Source organism: Schistocerca gregaria, chromosome 5, assembly GCF_023897955.1.
Source record: "Schistocerca gregaria isolate iqSchGreg1 chromosome 5, iqSchGreg1.2, whole genome shotgun sequence".
Lineage (NCBI taxonomy): Eukaryota > Metazoa > Arthropoda > Insecta > Orthoptera > Acrididae > Schistocerca > Schistocerca gregaria.
In genome coordinates, this window is record NC_064924.1 from 358,185,232 (window position 1) to 358,202,565 (window position 17,334).

Consider the following 17,334-nt stretch of genomic DNA (forward strand, 5'->3'; position numbering starts at 1 on the left):
CACTTCAATAAACAGAATACACATAAACTTAAAATAATCTCATTTAACCCAAGCAAGCACTACTACTCCATTTTCTGCAGTTAAAGCATATTATGAATATCCAAACAAAGGGTTGTGACTTTAGACCTCTGATAGAACAACAACTTACCTTTACTGTGTGCCATTGTCCATCACTGACTGTAATATTACTCAACCACAAACCTTTCTCTTCCGGTTGAAGGCTATTGAGGTTGTAATAGAAATGAAGCTTGCTGTCATTTATCTGCAAAAAACAATACATAAATCATGAACACATATTTTCCTAATAAAAACAAAAATTAAACACTAATATTCATATGGATACTCAAAATTCTATGTACAATAAAGAAAATGACAATATTTATGTCACTTCTCTACATATACTACAATTATTAAGAAGGCCCTTATTGAATCTCTTATATTCCTATATCATATTCTGATAGTTTAGTACCAACATGTACGTCAAAAATATGGTGTGTTGTATGAGATTAAATTAATGATGGAGTTCAGGAACTCTAATTATGATGTACTTTTACTCTCTTTAGCTACTTTTCTCACCTTTGGCCTCATCACCGAAGAATTTTGACTATGGGGTACTGCCTGAACTTTTGCTTAGCTGCCTGCCTATAGCTTGAGTGAGGAACAACACATGCCCCATCAAGGAACTGACTGTGTCTTAGGTTCCTCTTATGACTTAGGAGTGGATGCATCTGTGGCCAATTGGATTATGGGCATGGACTATGACAGTTACTGCTTGTAGTATTGTGATCCAGGACACAAGTGAGATATGGTGTGTGTCCTTCACAAACACTGCTACCTCTCCCTTCACTCTGCACCAGTAAGGTAGTATCACAGCAGCACTAGCAGCCTACATTCCCAATTATTTGATGGATGTAATCCAATTTTTGTCTTGCTCTTCAGTTTTTACCCTCTACATCTCCCTCTAGTTTCATGAAAATCATTACCTGATGTCTCACCAGATGCCCTATCATCATGTCCTTTTCTCTTGTCAGGGTTTTCCATACAGTCCATTCCTTGCTGGTCCTATGGAGAATGTCCTCATTACTTATCAGCCCACCCAATTTTCAATATTCTTCTGTAGCATCTCAAATGCTTCTCTTTTCCTCTGCTCCAGTTTTCCCATGGTCCACATCTCACTATCATACAATTCTGTGCTCCAATTGTACATTCTCAGAAATTTATTCCTCAAATTAATATCTGTGTTTGATACTAGCTTATTTCCTTTGGTCAGGAATGCTCTTTTTACTAGTGATGGTCTGCTTTTCTGTCCTCCTTGCCCTGTCTGGCATGGGTTACTTTGCTGCATCAATTCTTTTCCACTTTCACTGAGGGTAGCAAAGTCATCACTGTGGATAGCAATGATATCAGTGAATCTTAAGATTGACATCCTCACAAATTGAATTGTAATCCCACTTTTGAACCTTTCTTTTATTTCCATCATTACTTCTTTGACATATAGATTGAACAGTAGTGACAAAAGACTACATACCTGTCTTTCACCCATTTTAATCAGTTCAGTTCATACTTGATCTTCCACTCTTATTGTTCACTCTTTATTCTTGAACATATTGTATAGTATGTGTCTTTCCCTACAGCTTACCCCTATTATTCTTGTCAGCAACTTGGATGCATGAGCTGTTCAGTTGATTGTATGATAATTGTTGCTCTTGTTGGCTTTTGCAATCTTTTGAACTGTGTGCATGATGTTTTTCTGGAAGTCTGATGGTTTATCACCAGTCTCATATGTTCTATACACCAATGTGAACAATCGTTTTGTTGCAACTTTCCCCAATGATTTTAGAAATTATGATAGAGTGTTATCCATTCCTTCTGCCTTATGTGACTTTAAGTCTTCCAGAGCTTCTCTAAATTCTGATTGTAGTATTGGATCTCCTACCTCTTCCCTATCAACTCCTGTTTCTTCTTCTGTCAAACTGTCAGCTTAAAGTCCTCCCCCTCAAAGAGACCGCCAATGCACTCCTTCCAACTGTCTGTGCTCTCCTCTGCATTTTTTAGTAGTAGTAGTAACTTCATTCTTATGTAGAAGTCTTTTTACTACGATATATAATATTTCAAAGTATTTACAAGTTAAGACCAGTTTAAAATAAGCTAATTCATCTACGCATACATTTACAGACTTCTAGTTAGAGATTTACTCCTGGTACACAATAGTTCTTTTGTGAATAACATGTTAAATGATGTAACACCACACTGTTCACTAATATCTCACTATCAGTCACTCAATACACTATACACACATTGTTTCATAACACTTCACTCACTACACACACACACACACACACACACACACACACACACACACACACACAATTGGTGATCTCTCGGCCATTTCCTGTACCACAACTTCCCATTTGCTATCCTGAAAAAGTAAGTCAGCATCCTTCTATAATGAGTGAGATGTTGAGCTCAGAAAGAGGAAGAGGTGTTAGTTTTGTGCTATGCATAGCTTGAGGTTAAGTTCTTCTATAAAAGGAAAAAAGAAGGAATAAAACTTAGTGTGAAAGTGTTATGTGGAATGTTGGCTGTTTTATAATCATTATTATTGTTTATTTGTATAACATTTTTTTTACCCGAACCCCTACTCCATTTTATGTAAGTAATCCTTCAATGTATGAAATGTATTGCATAACAGGCACTTTTTAGTTGCCTTTTTAAATAAGTGTATTTTTGCAATTTCTTTAATCTCTTTTGGTAATTTATTGTAGAGTTTTATTCCTTGGTAGAAAATGCTGTTTTGAATTTTATGTTTATTTTTTCTTGGTAAATGTAAGTTCAGTCTAGCTCATGTTCCATGGTCATGGACAACACTGTTTGTGCAGTAATTACTAATGTTATTTCTGATGTGTACAACTGACTGGTAAATGTTTTCACACAGAGCAGTTATAGTCCCCAGTGTTTTGAACAGATCTTTAAAATGAGATCACTTACTATTTTTGGTTATTATTCTTATGGCTCTTTTCTGGAGTTTGAAAATTGTTTTCATATTTTGTGCATTTGTTCCCCAAAAATGAATGCCATAACTAAGAACTGAGAGCACATATGAATAGTATGTAACTAAAAGACACTGCATGTTACACACTGATGATAGGATTCTACGGACATAAAATGCTGATGACATTCTGTTTGTAATTATCTCTGGGTGTTCACACCACTTCAACTGACAATCAATATTTATTCCTAGAAATTTTGCATTTGTTACGCAGTCTATAGAGATGACATTTGCATTTAATTTAACATTGTCATTTTCCGTCTTCAAACTGAAGTTCATGGCATTAGTTTTCTTTACATTCAATGTGACTTTATTACTTATTGACCAATCGTAAACTTCCTTCAGGGTTTCATTTGCTTTCTCTGCAAGGAGTTCTCATATTTTTTCAGTGGTTATAATGTTGCTGTTGCCAGTGGAGAGTAATTTTTCACCATAAATAACACTATTGGGAAAGCCATTGATATATATAAGGAATAGTATTGGTCCCAATATGCTACCTTGCAGAACCCCTATATTAATGTATTTTGGTTCTGATAAGTATTGGAATTCCCACTGCTCCATTGGTATTACTACCCTTACTTTAATTTCACTGAAGTTCATTTTAATTTTTCTATATGCTCAGACATTCTTTCCAACAATCATTTCTTTTTCGATTTCTTCATATTTTTCATGTAGCCATTTTGCCTTAGCTTCCCTGTAGTTCCTACTTCTTTCATTTCTAAGTGACTTGTATTTCTGTATTCTTGAATTTCCCTGAACATTTTTGTACTTTCTTCTTTTGTCAAGAAACTGAAGTATTTCTTCTGTTACCCGCAGCTTCTTTAGTTATCTTCCTAGTACCTACATTTTTCTCTCAAACATCTGTGACTGTCCTTTTTTGAGATTTCTACTCCTCTTCAACTGAACTTCCTACAGAGCTATTCAGTAATGACTATTAAAGTTCACCTGCACTTCATCATTACTAAATTGTGATCTGAGTCTATATCTGCTCCTGAGTATGCCTTACAATACAATATCTGATTTCAGAACATCTGCCTGACCATGATGAAATCTAACAGAAATCTTCCTTTATCTTTCAGGCTTTTCCTAGTATATCTGCTCCCCTTGTGACTCTTGAACAAAGTATTCACTATTACCATCTGAAATTTATTGCAGATCTCAGTTAGTCTTTCTTCTCTCTCATTCCTACTATCAACCTCATACTCTCCCTTAATCCTTTCTTCTACTCCCTTCCCCACATGCAGATTCCAATCGTCCATGGCCATTAGAAATTTATCTCCCTTTATGTATTGAATTATCTGTACAGTATCCTCTTCTGCTTGTGACACTGGCATGTATACTTGATTTATTGTTGTCAATGTTGGTTTGCTGTTGATTCTGTTAAGAACAACCCTATCACTTAACTGCTCACAGTAACTGACTTCCAGTCCTATCTTCCTATTCATAATCCTACTCCTGTTACACAATTTTCTGCTGGTGTTAATATTACCCTACACTCATCTGACAGAAATCCTTGTCTTATTTCCATTTCACTTCACTGATGCTCACTGTATCTAGATTGAGCCTTAGCATTTCCCTTTTCAGATTTCCTAAGTTGACTACAATGTTCAAACTTTTGACATTCCACCACCCAACTCGTAGAACATTATCCTTTCATTATTTGTTCACTCTTTTTCTCATGGCCACCTCTCAATTTGCAGTCCCCTCCTGGAGATCTGAGTGGGGGACTAGTCCATGATTTTTTGCCAATGGAGAGATCATTTTCAGTCTTTTCCCAGAGATTTGAATGGGGGACTAGTCCATTATCTTTTGCCAATGGAGAGATCAACATGACACTTTTTCAATTACAGGCCACATGTCCTGTGGATGAATGCTATGTGTCATGAATGCATTGGTTTCCATTGTCTTCTGCATCCTCATGCCATTGATCATTGCTGATTTTTCCACTTTTCATTTCCGATTCTTCCTTTTTTTAGGGGTAGTTTCCCATCCTTAGGGCACGAAAGTCCCCTGAACCTCAGTCCTCTCCTCCACCCTCTTTGACAAGGCCACTGGTAGAATGAGGGTGACTTCTTATGTCAAAGGCTTTGACAGTCACTGTTGATGATTTTTATTCAAAATTTAAGCAGTGGCAGGGTTAAAACTTGGGATCTACACCATGGGTTTCGTACTTCACTTTAATATATTAAAAACAAAGATTCCAAGACTTACCAAGCGGGAAAGCGCCGGCAGACAGGCACAATGAACAAAACAACACACAAACACACACACACAGAATTACTAGCTTTCGCAACCGATGGTTGCTTCTTCAGGAAGGAGAGGGAAAGACTAAAGGATGTGGGTTTTAAGGGAGAGGGTAAGGAGTCATTCCAATCCCGGGAGCGGAAAGACTTCCCTTAGGGGGAAAAAAAGGACAGGTGTACAATCGCACACACACACATGCACACATATCCATCCGCACATACACAGACACAAGCAGACATATTTAGGCAAAGAGTAAGGGCAGAGATGTCAGTCGAGGCGGAAGTACAGAGGCAAAGAAGTTGTTGAAAGACAGGTGAGGTATGAGCGGCGGCAACTTGAAATTAGCGGAGGTTGAGGCCTGGCGGATATCGAGAAGAGAGGATATACTGAAGGGCGAGTTCCCATCTCCGGAGTTCGGATAGGTTGGTGTTTGGTGGTCCTTCCCACCAATATCTGATTTTCTAAATTGGGCAGGTGAGAACTATACCTACGGCATATACGGGGGTGGGTCAAATGAAAACCTTAAATTTGTAACAACAAATCAAAATTTCATACCATTTTCCTGTATGTTGGTAGGCGTGCAACAAACAGAATGCAGAATGGCCTGTAGGTGGCAGCATAGTGCAGATGCACACATACTGTTGCAGTATCAGTATAAATATGGCTGCCCCACTTCTGGATTGCACCAGGGAAGAACAGCGTTCTGTTATATTGTTTTTGCATAATGGAGGTGTAAAACCTATTGAAATTCATCGATAAACGAAGGTTCAGTATGGTGATGCATGTTTTTCACAGCAGAAAGTCTACGAATGGAGTAGGAAGTTTGCAAATTGTGTGACTTCAGTTGAAGATGCTCCTCGCCCAGATCAGGCAAAACGAGTTGTGACTCCACAGAACATTGCAGCAGTCGAAGCCATAGTGAAGGAAAACCGACGAGTGACACTGAATGACATTGCAGCATGTTTACAGATTAGTCATGGGTGAGCACACCACTTTGTGCATGATGTGCTCCAGTTTCACAAAGTGTCTGCAAGATGGGTGCCATGGCAGGTGACTTCTGAAATGAGAAAACAATGTGCTGATGGTTGTGACAAACTTCTTCGGCACTTTGAACGAGAAGGTGATGGTTTTCTTGCACGAAGCATTACTAGGGTTCACTTCCACCAACTGGAAAAGAAGAGAGCAAGCAAGGAATGGCGCCATTCCTCATCACTAAAACCAAAGAAGTTTTGAACAGAACCATCAGCAGGGAAGGTTATGTTGACTCTCTTTTGGGATGAAAAAGGCATCATTTTGGGGCATTACATGCCTAGAGGGACCACTGTCACCAGTGAATCATACACAGATCTCCTAAAAAATCATCTGAAGCCTGCAATCAAATCAAAGCGACATGTATTGCTGTCAGCAGGTGTGCTTTTGCAACATGACAATGCAAGAACCCACATTGCCCATACAACAGTTGCAACAATCACAGACCTGCATTTTGAGTGTCTTCCTCATCCACTATACTCACCAGACCTTGCCCCAAGTGATTTCCATATGTTTGCACACTCAAAGATGCAATAGGAGGTAAGAAGTTCCATTCTGATCAAGAGGTATGCCACATGGTGCATGAGTGGTTGCGCAGACTACCAAAAGAATTTTTTTCTAAAGGAATTTATGCACTCTGTAAGAGCTGGAGGACTTGCACTGAGCATGGGGGTGGGGGTATGTTGAAAAGTGATACAGCTTTGTATCACTTCGGCACAATAAATAATATTTAAAAAATATTTAAGGTTTTCATTTTACTCACCCTCGTACTACACCCTTCCAGTAACTCCCCTAGCCTGTACTTCCCAGAGTCTGTGTCCTTCATCTGCCTATCCTGTTCCCTGCTACCACTCTAGCAGGACAAACACTTTCTATCCTGTCAAAACATCAACATAGTTCTTTCTCCTTCTCTTCTTCTCCCCCCCCCCCCCGCCCCCCCCCCCCCTCTTCCCTCCTCCCTCCCCCACTGATGCACCAATGCAGCACCTAGCAGACCTATCTTGTGTCCACCACATCTCTGCACATTCTCAAAGACAGCACTAGCACTCTACCACATCCCTACCTTGATATCACTCCCCCCAATGCATCTTCATTACCCCCACTACACACCCCAGCTAGACTGCTGCTCACATCAGATGCTGTCACAGCCAGGCCTCATGTGTTTATGTGTGTAAATTTTCTGCTTCTAAAGAAGGACTTTGCCTGAAAGCCTATCTGTAACTCAATACCAGAAAATTATTATACCATTAGACATAGTCATACATAATAAGCAAGCTGCAAACATGCACTCTCATTCATATAATACTTTCCATTATGCTTATCAAGCTGTAGTGTTTGTAATTAGTTGGGGTGTTAACACAGCCACAGAGCTCTGTTAACTAACAAAAGTCAACTGCCTATCATCTACGAAAGATTGTACTATATTATTACATTTGCGTGAGGGGCAACAAACACACAACAATCTACACAAAAACCTTTGAATACCTGTATATCATGTCAAAACCTAAAAATAATCTTACACCTACATTTCAGTATTTGCAGCCAATGAAATGTGACTGAATATAATATTCACAGATGCATCATCTCACATATGCAACCCTTGGCAACCAAATGAATCCTCATTAGTAGTGTAAGATGTACATTCTATAATGCTCTAACTACTAATGTTAAACATTACAAACTGGAAACATTGTAACTCAATTACTGCTAAGGAGATTAGGTTGGAGCCTGTTTTTCTCAATACCATTCCTAAATGTGAGTCCTGAAATGCCCACTGGACACCTCTCTCTTTTTGCTTAACCTGTCAATTCCTTCATCTCTGAAATTGCAAAATATTTCTATTTCCTCTAAATTCAACATCACCTAATTGTTTCTTCTAAATGCAATACAGTTGGACCTGATTTATGTGTATATCAAGTGAAAAAGAAAATAATTACTTGTAACTAATAACTAGAAGTCAACTACAGGCACAGTAGTACACATCATATTTTTCATGACCTCCTTCCCCTCATGATCCTTCTCACAGAGAGAGAGAGCAAAATTAGATACTGTATTGTAATTTGGTACTTTTCACTGTACAAACAAAGTTACAGTTTTAAGGAGAAAATAAATTATTTTGAACTTGATTCTGCTTTAAAGAAATAAGATAATTTGGCTTGTTTCACTTTTCATGCATTCCGTATATACACCTTATTTTGCAAATTTATTAGTGAATTCAGACCGTTTTTACAACACGTTTTTGCACTGGTGTAATGCTTGCAAACAACGATTGCACCTAACACTTCACTCTGTTTAGGTTTTTCAAGATTAAAGCCATCATCTCTGCCTCAGTCACTGTCACTTGACACTGATCTATCTTCTTGATCATCAACGCATTGTTGGCACACATCAGCAATAATCTCATATTGTAGTTCTGCACACATGGCCAAATTATCATCAAAGTATACAAACTGTCAAAATTTTTACCCTACAGAAGAGCTTGCTCATTACCAAACATGCCCTCCCCTGGTAGCTGAGTGGTCAACACGACAGTATGTCAATCCTAAGGGCCCGGGTTCAATTCCTGGCTGGGTGAACGGTCTGCTCGACAGAAGGCACCAGTCACATGACATTTACGTTTACATTACGAGACATGACTTCACTAAATCCACTACCTCATCAGCAGCAGCAGTCTCTCCCAGTAAGGCACCAGCTTTAAAGAAACAATTGTTGATTCTGGAGGATGACTACAGTTGCAAGGCAGCCAAAATAAATTCCATGGCTTGTACTTAATTAATGGAGAGATTTTCAATTCCTGCATTAGCTAGTGCTAACAAACATTGAACCAGTTTTCCCTACAGTGTGGTGCAGATAAAAGTAGCCCTTGTAAGTCTACCAGAAATGCAGTGAAATTACAGAAATGATGAGCTGACATGGGTTTAACATTTGTTTACAATGAAAAATACATTTACAGAAGATGCTGAAAGTGACCCCCTGCAACAAAAATACACAGCTGTACACATATAAGCATATGCAGAAACAATCGGCATAAAGTTCAGATACTGATGGCACCAACTTCACAGTTGATGTTGTGTTTCAGCAAGTGGATTTATTTAACAGACCTTGCTCAAATGTCCCTACAGGAAAAAAATCATATATTGTTAGATCTGGGAAATGTGGTGACTATAAATGTTTGCTGACAGTTCGTGTCTCAGTGAAGACAATATGGACTTGTTCCAGGTACACATTAGAAGTGTGGCATGTTGCCCCACCTTGCTGGAAGAAGCAGTACTGTCTTTCATATTCAGTGAGTTGAGTGCAAAATGTATCAAAAATTTCCGTATGTGTAACCGATTGGAGGGTAGTGTCAAAAAATGTCTGTCCAATGATGTGCATTCCTGTTCCACTACACCAGATGCCAATTTTTCATCATGGAGTGGTTGCTGACACACAGTGTTAGTGTTCTCCATTGCCCGGTATCTCATGTTCTGTGACACATAAGTAGGAATATGAAAACAAGCTTCATCACTTATGATGTAATGGAAAGGATCTAGCAAACCATCACTGATACTATTTAAAAGCCAGGTGCAGCAATTTTCGAGATTCTGATTGTAATCCTTCTGTAATTGCTGCACAATCATCACACAATATGGCTTCAAATGAAGATTTTTCAATATGTGCTGGCAACTCATCATACTTACATGTGCCTGTTGAGTCAATTTACATGTAGACTTCTTTGAGCTGCGAAATGTCTGCAAAAACTTCTGGTGTGCGAACTGAAGGAATTCTTTATCATTTTACATTTTGCACATATCTGTAGGTGTGCCAGTTTTTATACAGACTCTTAATTGCTCTCTTTGCTGGTAGTCCTTTATCTGGATACCTGATCCCAAAAATTTCAAGAGTTTCCTCAATCAAAACTGTTTTCATATATGCTTCCATAATTTTGTTCCTTTCTTCCATCGATAAAGTCATTTTGCAGACCGCAAAGAGAAATGTCTAACTTCACTGATGAAATAAATGGAAATGGTGACAGAAGAATATTAACAAGGGATTATTGCATGAAACTGTCCACAGTTGTAGTTGTTTACTCTAATTCAGAAGTAGTAGCATTGCATTTGCATTCAAAGGAGAGGCGGGCTACTTTTAACAGTGCCACTCTGTAAAATGCATTTTGAAAATTGCAATAATGCCCAAATCAAGTGGATATAGAACACTGGTACAGTCTGGAAGGAAAAATTCCATGTGGACATTTTCCAAAACTACTTGGGGTGGATGTGCTGACATCAGTCCATAAGGAGAAGGATCCTCTCCCTCTCCTTTTCCCTAATGTCCTGTTTTTTTTAATCATTGTTCAATTAAAATCATAATTTTTATTGAATTTGTATTGTCTATGCTTTGTCTTAATACCTTTGAAACATCTCAGATTCTTGTATTTTCCTATCACAAGTGGGGGAAGTTTGTCAGATCTATCTGCATTCGTGGCACTAGGAACTGTCATGCAGATTTTACTTTTGTTCCCTCCACAGCATGAGTCACCCTTTTCAGGTGATGTTTTACTTTGAAGAAGACTATAAAATATACCAGTCTCATCATGGCTGCAGATGTTTTGTGGTTGGTAATCCCTTAAGATACCTGGCAGAACCTGATCAATTCAGTGTTGCATCATGACATACACCACAGGTTTTGATTAGCCAGAAATTGTACCCCTGTGATTATGCAATGATCTTTAAATCCTTGTAATCATCTAGATGAAGCCTTGAAATCAGTAGTGATGTTCAAACTTCTAGCTAAATCTATTGCCTTTGCTTTCAGGTTGTCACCACTGATGGGTAGAGCTACACCCCAAGTTCACTGTAACCATATAAAAAGTGTCTATTACAAATCTACATATCTCCCTTCTTGATGACAGCTGTACTTTGTTGATTTTGCACCCAATTTTAAAAACCCATTCAAAATACTGTTTCTTTTGCTGATGACTATACATAGTGTGGTACAGGTAATTCCTAAGTATGAAGCAATTTGAGATTTTGTTTTTCTGTGGATTAGCATCCTCCTCTCATATGAGAGGGGACCCAAAAGAAACCAGATTGTTGTCATAAAAAGTTTATTGATGAACCTTTTTACAAAATTACTTCAGTCACTTTCAAAATACTCTCCATTACATGCGATGCACTTGTCAAGTCTCTTTTCCCACTGTTGGAAGCATGTTTGGAACTCTTCAAGTGCCCTTTGCGAAGCTGTTTTTACTGCCTCCACAAGGTCATGACGCTCCCCTTTTAGAGTTTTTTCATTTGTGGAAATAGGAAAAAGTCGCAGGGGGCTAGGTCCGGCAAATACGGAGTGTGGGGAATGACAGACCACCTCTGAGATGCCAAATAGTGGGTCACTCCTAAGGCTGCGTGTGCTTGAGCGTTATCATGATGCAGAAACCTGTCACCTGATCGCCAAAGTTTCAGGAATTTCCTCCTCACATCCTCTCGCAGATGCCTTAAAACATCTAAGTAAAAGTGACACCTTAAAACATCCAAGTAAAAGTGCTGGTTAACAGTCTGCCCAGGAGGTACGAATTCCCGACGCACAATTCCATGAACATAAAAAAAGACAATGATCATCATCTTCACATTTGACCTCACTTGCCTTGCTTTTTTTGGTCTAGGAGAGTTGGGAGTCCTCCACTGGCTTGACGCTTGCTTGGTTTCTCGGTCATACCCGTAACACCAACTCTCATCCCCTGTAATGAGTGTATTCAAGAAGCTTGAAGCACATGCAATCTCTGTTTTCAAGTCCTGACACACATTCATGCAGATGGTTTTTTGCTCCTGTGTGAGAAGGCATGGAACAAATTTAGCAGCAACAAGTCTCATGTGCAAATCCTCACTCAAAATCTGCTGGCATGAGCTTCAACTGATTCCTGTCTCTGCTGAAATTTGGTCAATTGTTTGGCGACAATCCTCGTTGATCTTTTGGTGGCCCTTTTCAATGTTCTCCTCATTTCGCGATGTTGAAAGGTGTCCAGAATGAGCTTGGTCCTTAACGAACATCTCACCACGTTTAAAGTGCCCAAACAACTCGAAAACCTAAGTGCGCTCTTAGTGTACTCCGGGAAAGCTTCCTGAAGCATTTGGTGTGTCTCTGTAGCAGTTTTTTAAGCAGGAAACAAAATTTCATACACACTCTTTGTTCTTTTAAAGTTGCCATAACGACTTCGCAGAGGTAACCTGCCAACAGTCAGAGAAACACAATCTCACACTTGCATGTTCAGCTTTACACTGACGCTGTCTGTACAGCTGTTTCATGAAGGTCTCTACTAACACCATCTAGCGTGAGAGCCCTGCACTACGTCTACGAGTTGCAGTGCCCTTGGAGTCCGGTTTCTTTCGGGCCTCCCCACGTATGAGTTTTTCTTCCTGATTTAGGGTGTTACTTTTCCTTTTTCTGTTCTCCTTGCCCAATTGAAAGTTACTGAAAGACAGAACCACTGTTCAATAACTAACAGCAATCAGTAACTTTTAACTTCTTGCTTGTTAGCATGAAAGAAATTCTCATACTTAAAATAATAGTGCCAGAAGTGTCTTTGTTTCCATGCTGCCAGCTCTGCTTAGTTGTCTTTTTCTCCCTTGTCTCCATGGCACCACTAGCTCTTGCTTTGTATACATCAACAAAGTTAAGGAAAATATCATAGGAATTCTTTTCAAGCAACAGTGCAGAGTACGATTATGCCCAACTCAATTTATTTCACCGGATTTTATTATGTATAGTATGAATTACATAAAAATGCATTATGTATATATAAGGTTTAATTAATCCTTTTTAATTTTTATTTTTCTGGGCTGACAAAACTTGATATATAAATAAGAATTACTCAAAACAGAGTTAAGTATAAATCAGGCTTAACTGTATATTCAAGCTTTGCATTATATTTCCCTTTTTGGGCTTACTTTAGCAATGTTCCTTTGTAAAGCAGCCACCAATCTAATCTAAAACTAGAAACTGCAGCCCAACCCACAGGCCCCAAAGACCCCAATGCTACTGACCCGTCAACGTGTCTTCCTCTGTTAATGGCATCACAGTATGAAATGGCATGGAGTCCGCACACCACGCTCCCAGCCACTGGTGGTTTTTGTTACCTGGAGCCACTACTACTCAGTCAAGTAGCTCCTCAACTGGCCTTGTGAGACTAGGTGTACGTTGAACCAGTCCTCCTGCCAAGGAAAAATACTGGCAGCAATGGGAATCGAACCAGGGTCCTCCTTAGTAATAAGTAAGTTTTAGTGTTTCTACTTTGTAATTCTTAATACAGGGACATAAAGTCTGAGAACACTTTCAGTTATTTACTGCACAAGGACCAAACACTGTACAGATATCACACACATGTCATTTTGAAGAGAAACCCTGAAAATTATGTATACCGCCACAGCGCAGTTTGATAATTTGCCGATAGTTAGCGCTAGTCATAAACATGGCGAGTGCAGGTGCCGTGCTACAGAAAGGGACAGCTGTTTCATGAAATGGCCTCCCCAATCACCAGCTCTCACTCTGCGTGACTTTTTTCAGTGAGGAAACATTGTAGCAGAGCTCCGGGAGAGAATATGGGAAGCGACTGCCACAGTCGACAATGCCATGCTGGGATGGGTATGACAAGAATTTGATTACTGTATTGACGTCTGCCAGGTCACTCATGGTTTGCATATAAAATGATAGTAATTTAAAATAATAATAATCTTTGGTAGATGATGGGAAGTTGACTTTACAGAGCTCTGTGAGTGTGTTAAATGCCACTGGTATTATGAATAATACACATAATGGACAATCTTGCCCAGCTTGCGTAGCTTGTTTGCTGCTTATTTATTACTTTTGACTGTGCCTAAAGGCATAATAATTTTAAGGTAAGTAATACTACATGGAAAAATAGACAAATTTACATTATGTGTATGTTACTATGTGTAATAATATGAATTAATGATTTGCTTTTTCTTGTTTTATAGAACTTTACAATGAGATCATACCATCCTAAAACAAGTTTTGTTTACTAAATCACACATTTGGATAACTGATGCATCATATCCCCCACACTGTTGTCATGATATAGTTGTACCATAGCTTCACAACTCTTAACTCAGCTGGACAGTGTTAAGTATACTGCCTAAGACAAATTTTTAGCTCTCAGAAAACATGGTCCGATGACAATGTCACTTAGTAAATGTAAACACCATTGGTGGGTATGTAAATGTTTACATGAGCAATTCTCTATAGCAAGTAGAACAGCCACCAGACTGCATTAGTGCTGTTGATGTATAGTGTTATTACCAGGCCTGGTACGGTATAAAAACTGTCTGACCAGCATCAGATACTGAGTGATCACTATGAAAAACACAGATATGATGTGTACTTGCATGAGAAAGCATTATCAGCACCTTACAGGGGGAGAAAGATATTACATATGTATTGTGTGTCTGTATTTGGTTGATTGGTTACATCACACAATTTTTAGATGTGTGAAGGATATTACTGTGGCCTGATGTTGGACTGCATGGGAATGTGAGGGCAAGTACACTCATCATATGGTTCCAGTGGACCATAGCTGACCACCACATGGGGAGATCAGCATATTGTGCACCAAGCACAATGTAACCACACCTGCAGCTGCCATTCCAGAACAAGTAATGGACTCTCTGCAGTATTCTGTGCCCCTATGCATTATAGGTTGGAGACTAGCACCACCCACGCTTGGGAATTACTCTCCCCAAGTGTAGGCTGTCATTAACACAAGACAAATGGCCACATTTGGAGTGGTGCAGTGACCGGAAAGCATAGACTGCTGATGACAGACATTGAATTGTGTTCAATGATGAATAAGGATTCTGCTCTATCCAGGATGACCATTGTTGGTGAGCATGGCAGTGGGCCATGTACCATTCTTCCAGTGTTTTGGAGAGGCACAGTGGTGTTGCTACAGGTTCTGGGGCATGAGAAACCATTGGATAGAGTTCAATTCATGGCCAGTAACGAGCAAGGGAACTCTGACAGCAAATATATATGTCACCATCAGGCTTTCCACCCTCGCTAAAATTTTTGCAAGAGATGATTATTCCTGCCATGACACATTACTGTGGCAGACATGCTAAACACACAAGTTGTAGTGTGCTAATGGTTGCATGTACAGTGATATGTTGATCAGCCCATGAAGGAGTGATATAACAATTTTCACCTATCTTCCCTTGCTCATCAGGATGAAGTTTGCGTACTTCACTCGTTCTAAAGCTGTCTCAATGTCACCAATGAATTTATTCACCACTGCCTGCAACTCTCAACATATGAACTACAGACAGTGACTTTTGAGAAGAATACTACAGTGCTACAATCAAGTTTTAAAATTCTGGAATGCTATCTCGTTTATTAATTCAAATGAAAATGAGGAAAATGTGATTTCACTATAAATCCTATCTAAGATCCAGTCTAAAAGCAATCTTTGCAGTAACAATTACACATTTTAATTAAAACTTATCAAGTGGCACAATATTCACAATCCAGCACTCAATACCTGTTAACGCTTTGGAGACCAACCAGTTAGAACAATATTGGGCCAAGAAAACTGGCCATTTACGGTGTTACTAGTGCATATGCAGCTGATAATCATCATGAGTAATATGTATGAAAAAAGGGCCAAGCTTCAGGATTTATTTTTTTGTATTTCCTTTAGTTATTTGACAGATTACAAATTTTAAAATGATGATGACAGAAGGAATAATTATCATCCCAAGGAAAAAGTGTGAGGTGAGTTAGTGAGCAATTTCTTCCTCCTGAGCTCCCAAAACTTCTTGCTCACTCAACAAACATGATGTATTTATAACAGAATTACAGCAAAACTAATTCTGTAATTAATGTCTGCAAGTAAATTTTAAATGATTGACCATATAATTACATATATGTTATTATGGGTAAAATCTTAGGTATTGTTAGAATAGTGTACAAACATATTAACATTAACTATTAATACTAACAGTTATTCGTCTTGGCAGCAGACCTAACATGGGATTCACTGCTCACTTCTGACATTTCAGCTTAACACAGGATATACCCTTAGCATCTACTACAACCAGTGGAATGGGTAGTCTCCCATTCATGTATTGTTCGCAAAGTTCCACCAGTGTAATCACTGAGATATGATTTAATAAAAGATGGCCCAGAATGTGGCATAAACATGCATAGATATCTTGCATCCTCATGCGTTACCTCTCATGCAGTAGAATCGTGGTGCCCCCTCCCCCTTTTTTTTTTTTAACAGAACAATGTCATTTCACAAAAGGTACATGATTCTATGAGATGTCTATGCAATGCTGAGGTACCCCCATACTCCCATGGCCATTATCAAACTCAGATCTGTTTCTGACAAAACTGTATAGAAACAGAGAGTACATCAAGTTCATCCAAATGCCAGTATCCATGATACTGAGGACCATATACAACAGCTGCAGGCCAATTCAGGAGAGGATACAACAGATCTATAACACCCTCCCCAATTGAATCAGTGTATGTATTGAGGACAGAGTGGGTGCAACATCATTCTGATAAGTGGGTCCATATGCCAGGTTCTATGTAAATTTGACTCACTTTAGTAATTCCTGAAATAAGCTCACATGCTACCTCAGTCTGTGTAGTTTTGTTTCATTTCTCCCTCCACTTCTGGTTGCTTTACTTTGTTTGTCAGGCAGTTTAGTTAAGTTTCAGATCTTCTATAAATGAAGTACATAATGTACCACAAATATTTCAGAATGAAAGTAATGTATGAAGTGTAAACAGGATCACAACAAGTGAATTGATCCAAATCTACTAGCAAAGCAGATTCTTAGATGGTCTGCTGGTATTTTTTGTTTTGATCTCACTTTTTATTTTTTCAAATTCTTCTCTGGGTTTGTGCTATGCCACAGACATCTAAAAACGTGTTTTTGGTAGCTAAGATCCATTGTCTAACTACTTCCAAAAATCAGACTTATTGCTGTGATACACTTAAGTAATTTATGTTGACATTT

The 17,334-nt window shown here is 38.8% G+C and overlaps 1 protein-coding gene across 1 annotated transcript in view; it reads right to left on the minus strand.

Moving 5' to 3' along the window:
- Positions 1–17,334, minus strand: part of LOC126273342 (neural-cadherin-like) — a 597,074-nt gene that overhangs the window by 112,027 nt on the left and 467,713 nt on the right. The window contains exon 20 of the mRNA XM_049976888.1: positions 149–262. Coding sequence (XP_049832845.1) covers positions 149–262 — 114 coding nt within the window. The remainder of the gene's footprint in view (positions 1–148; positions 263–17,334) is intronic.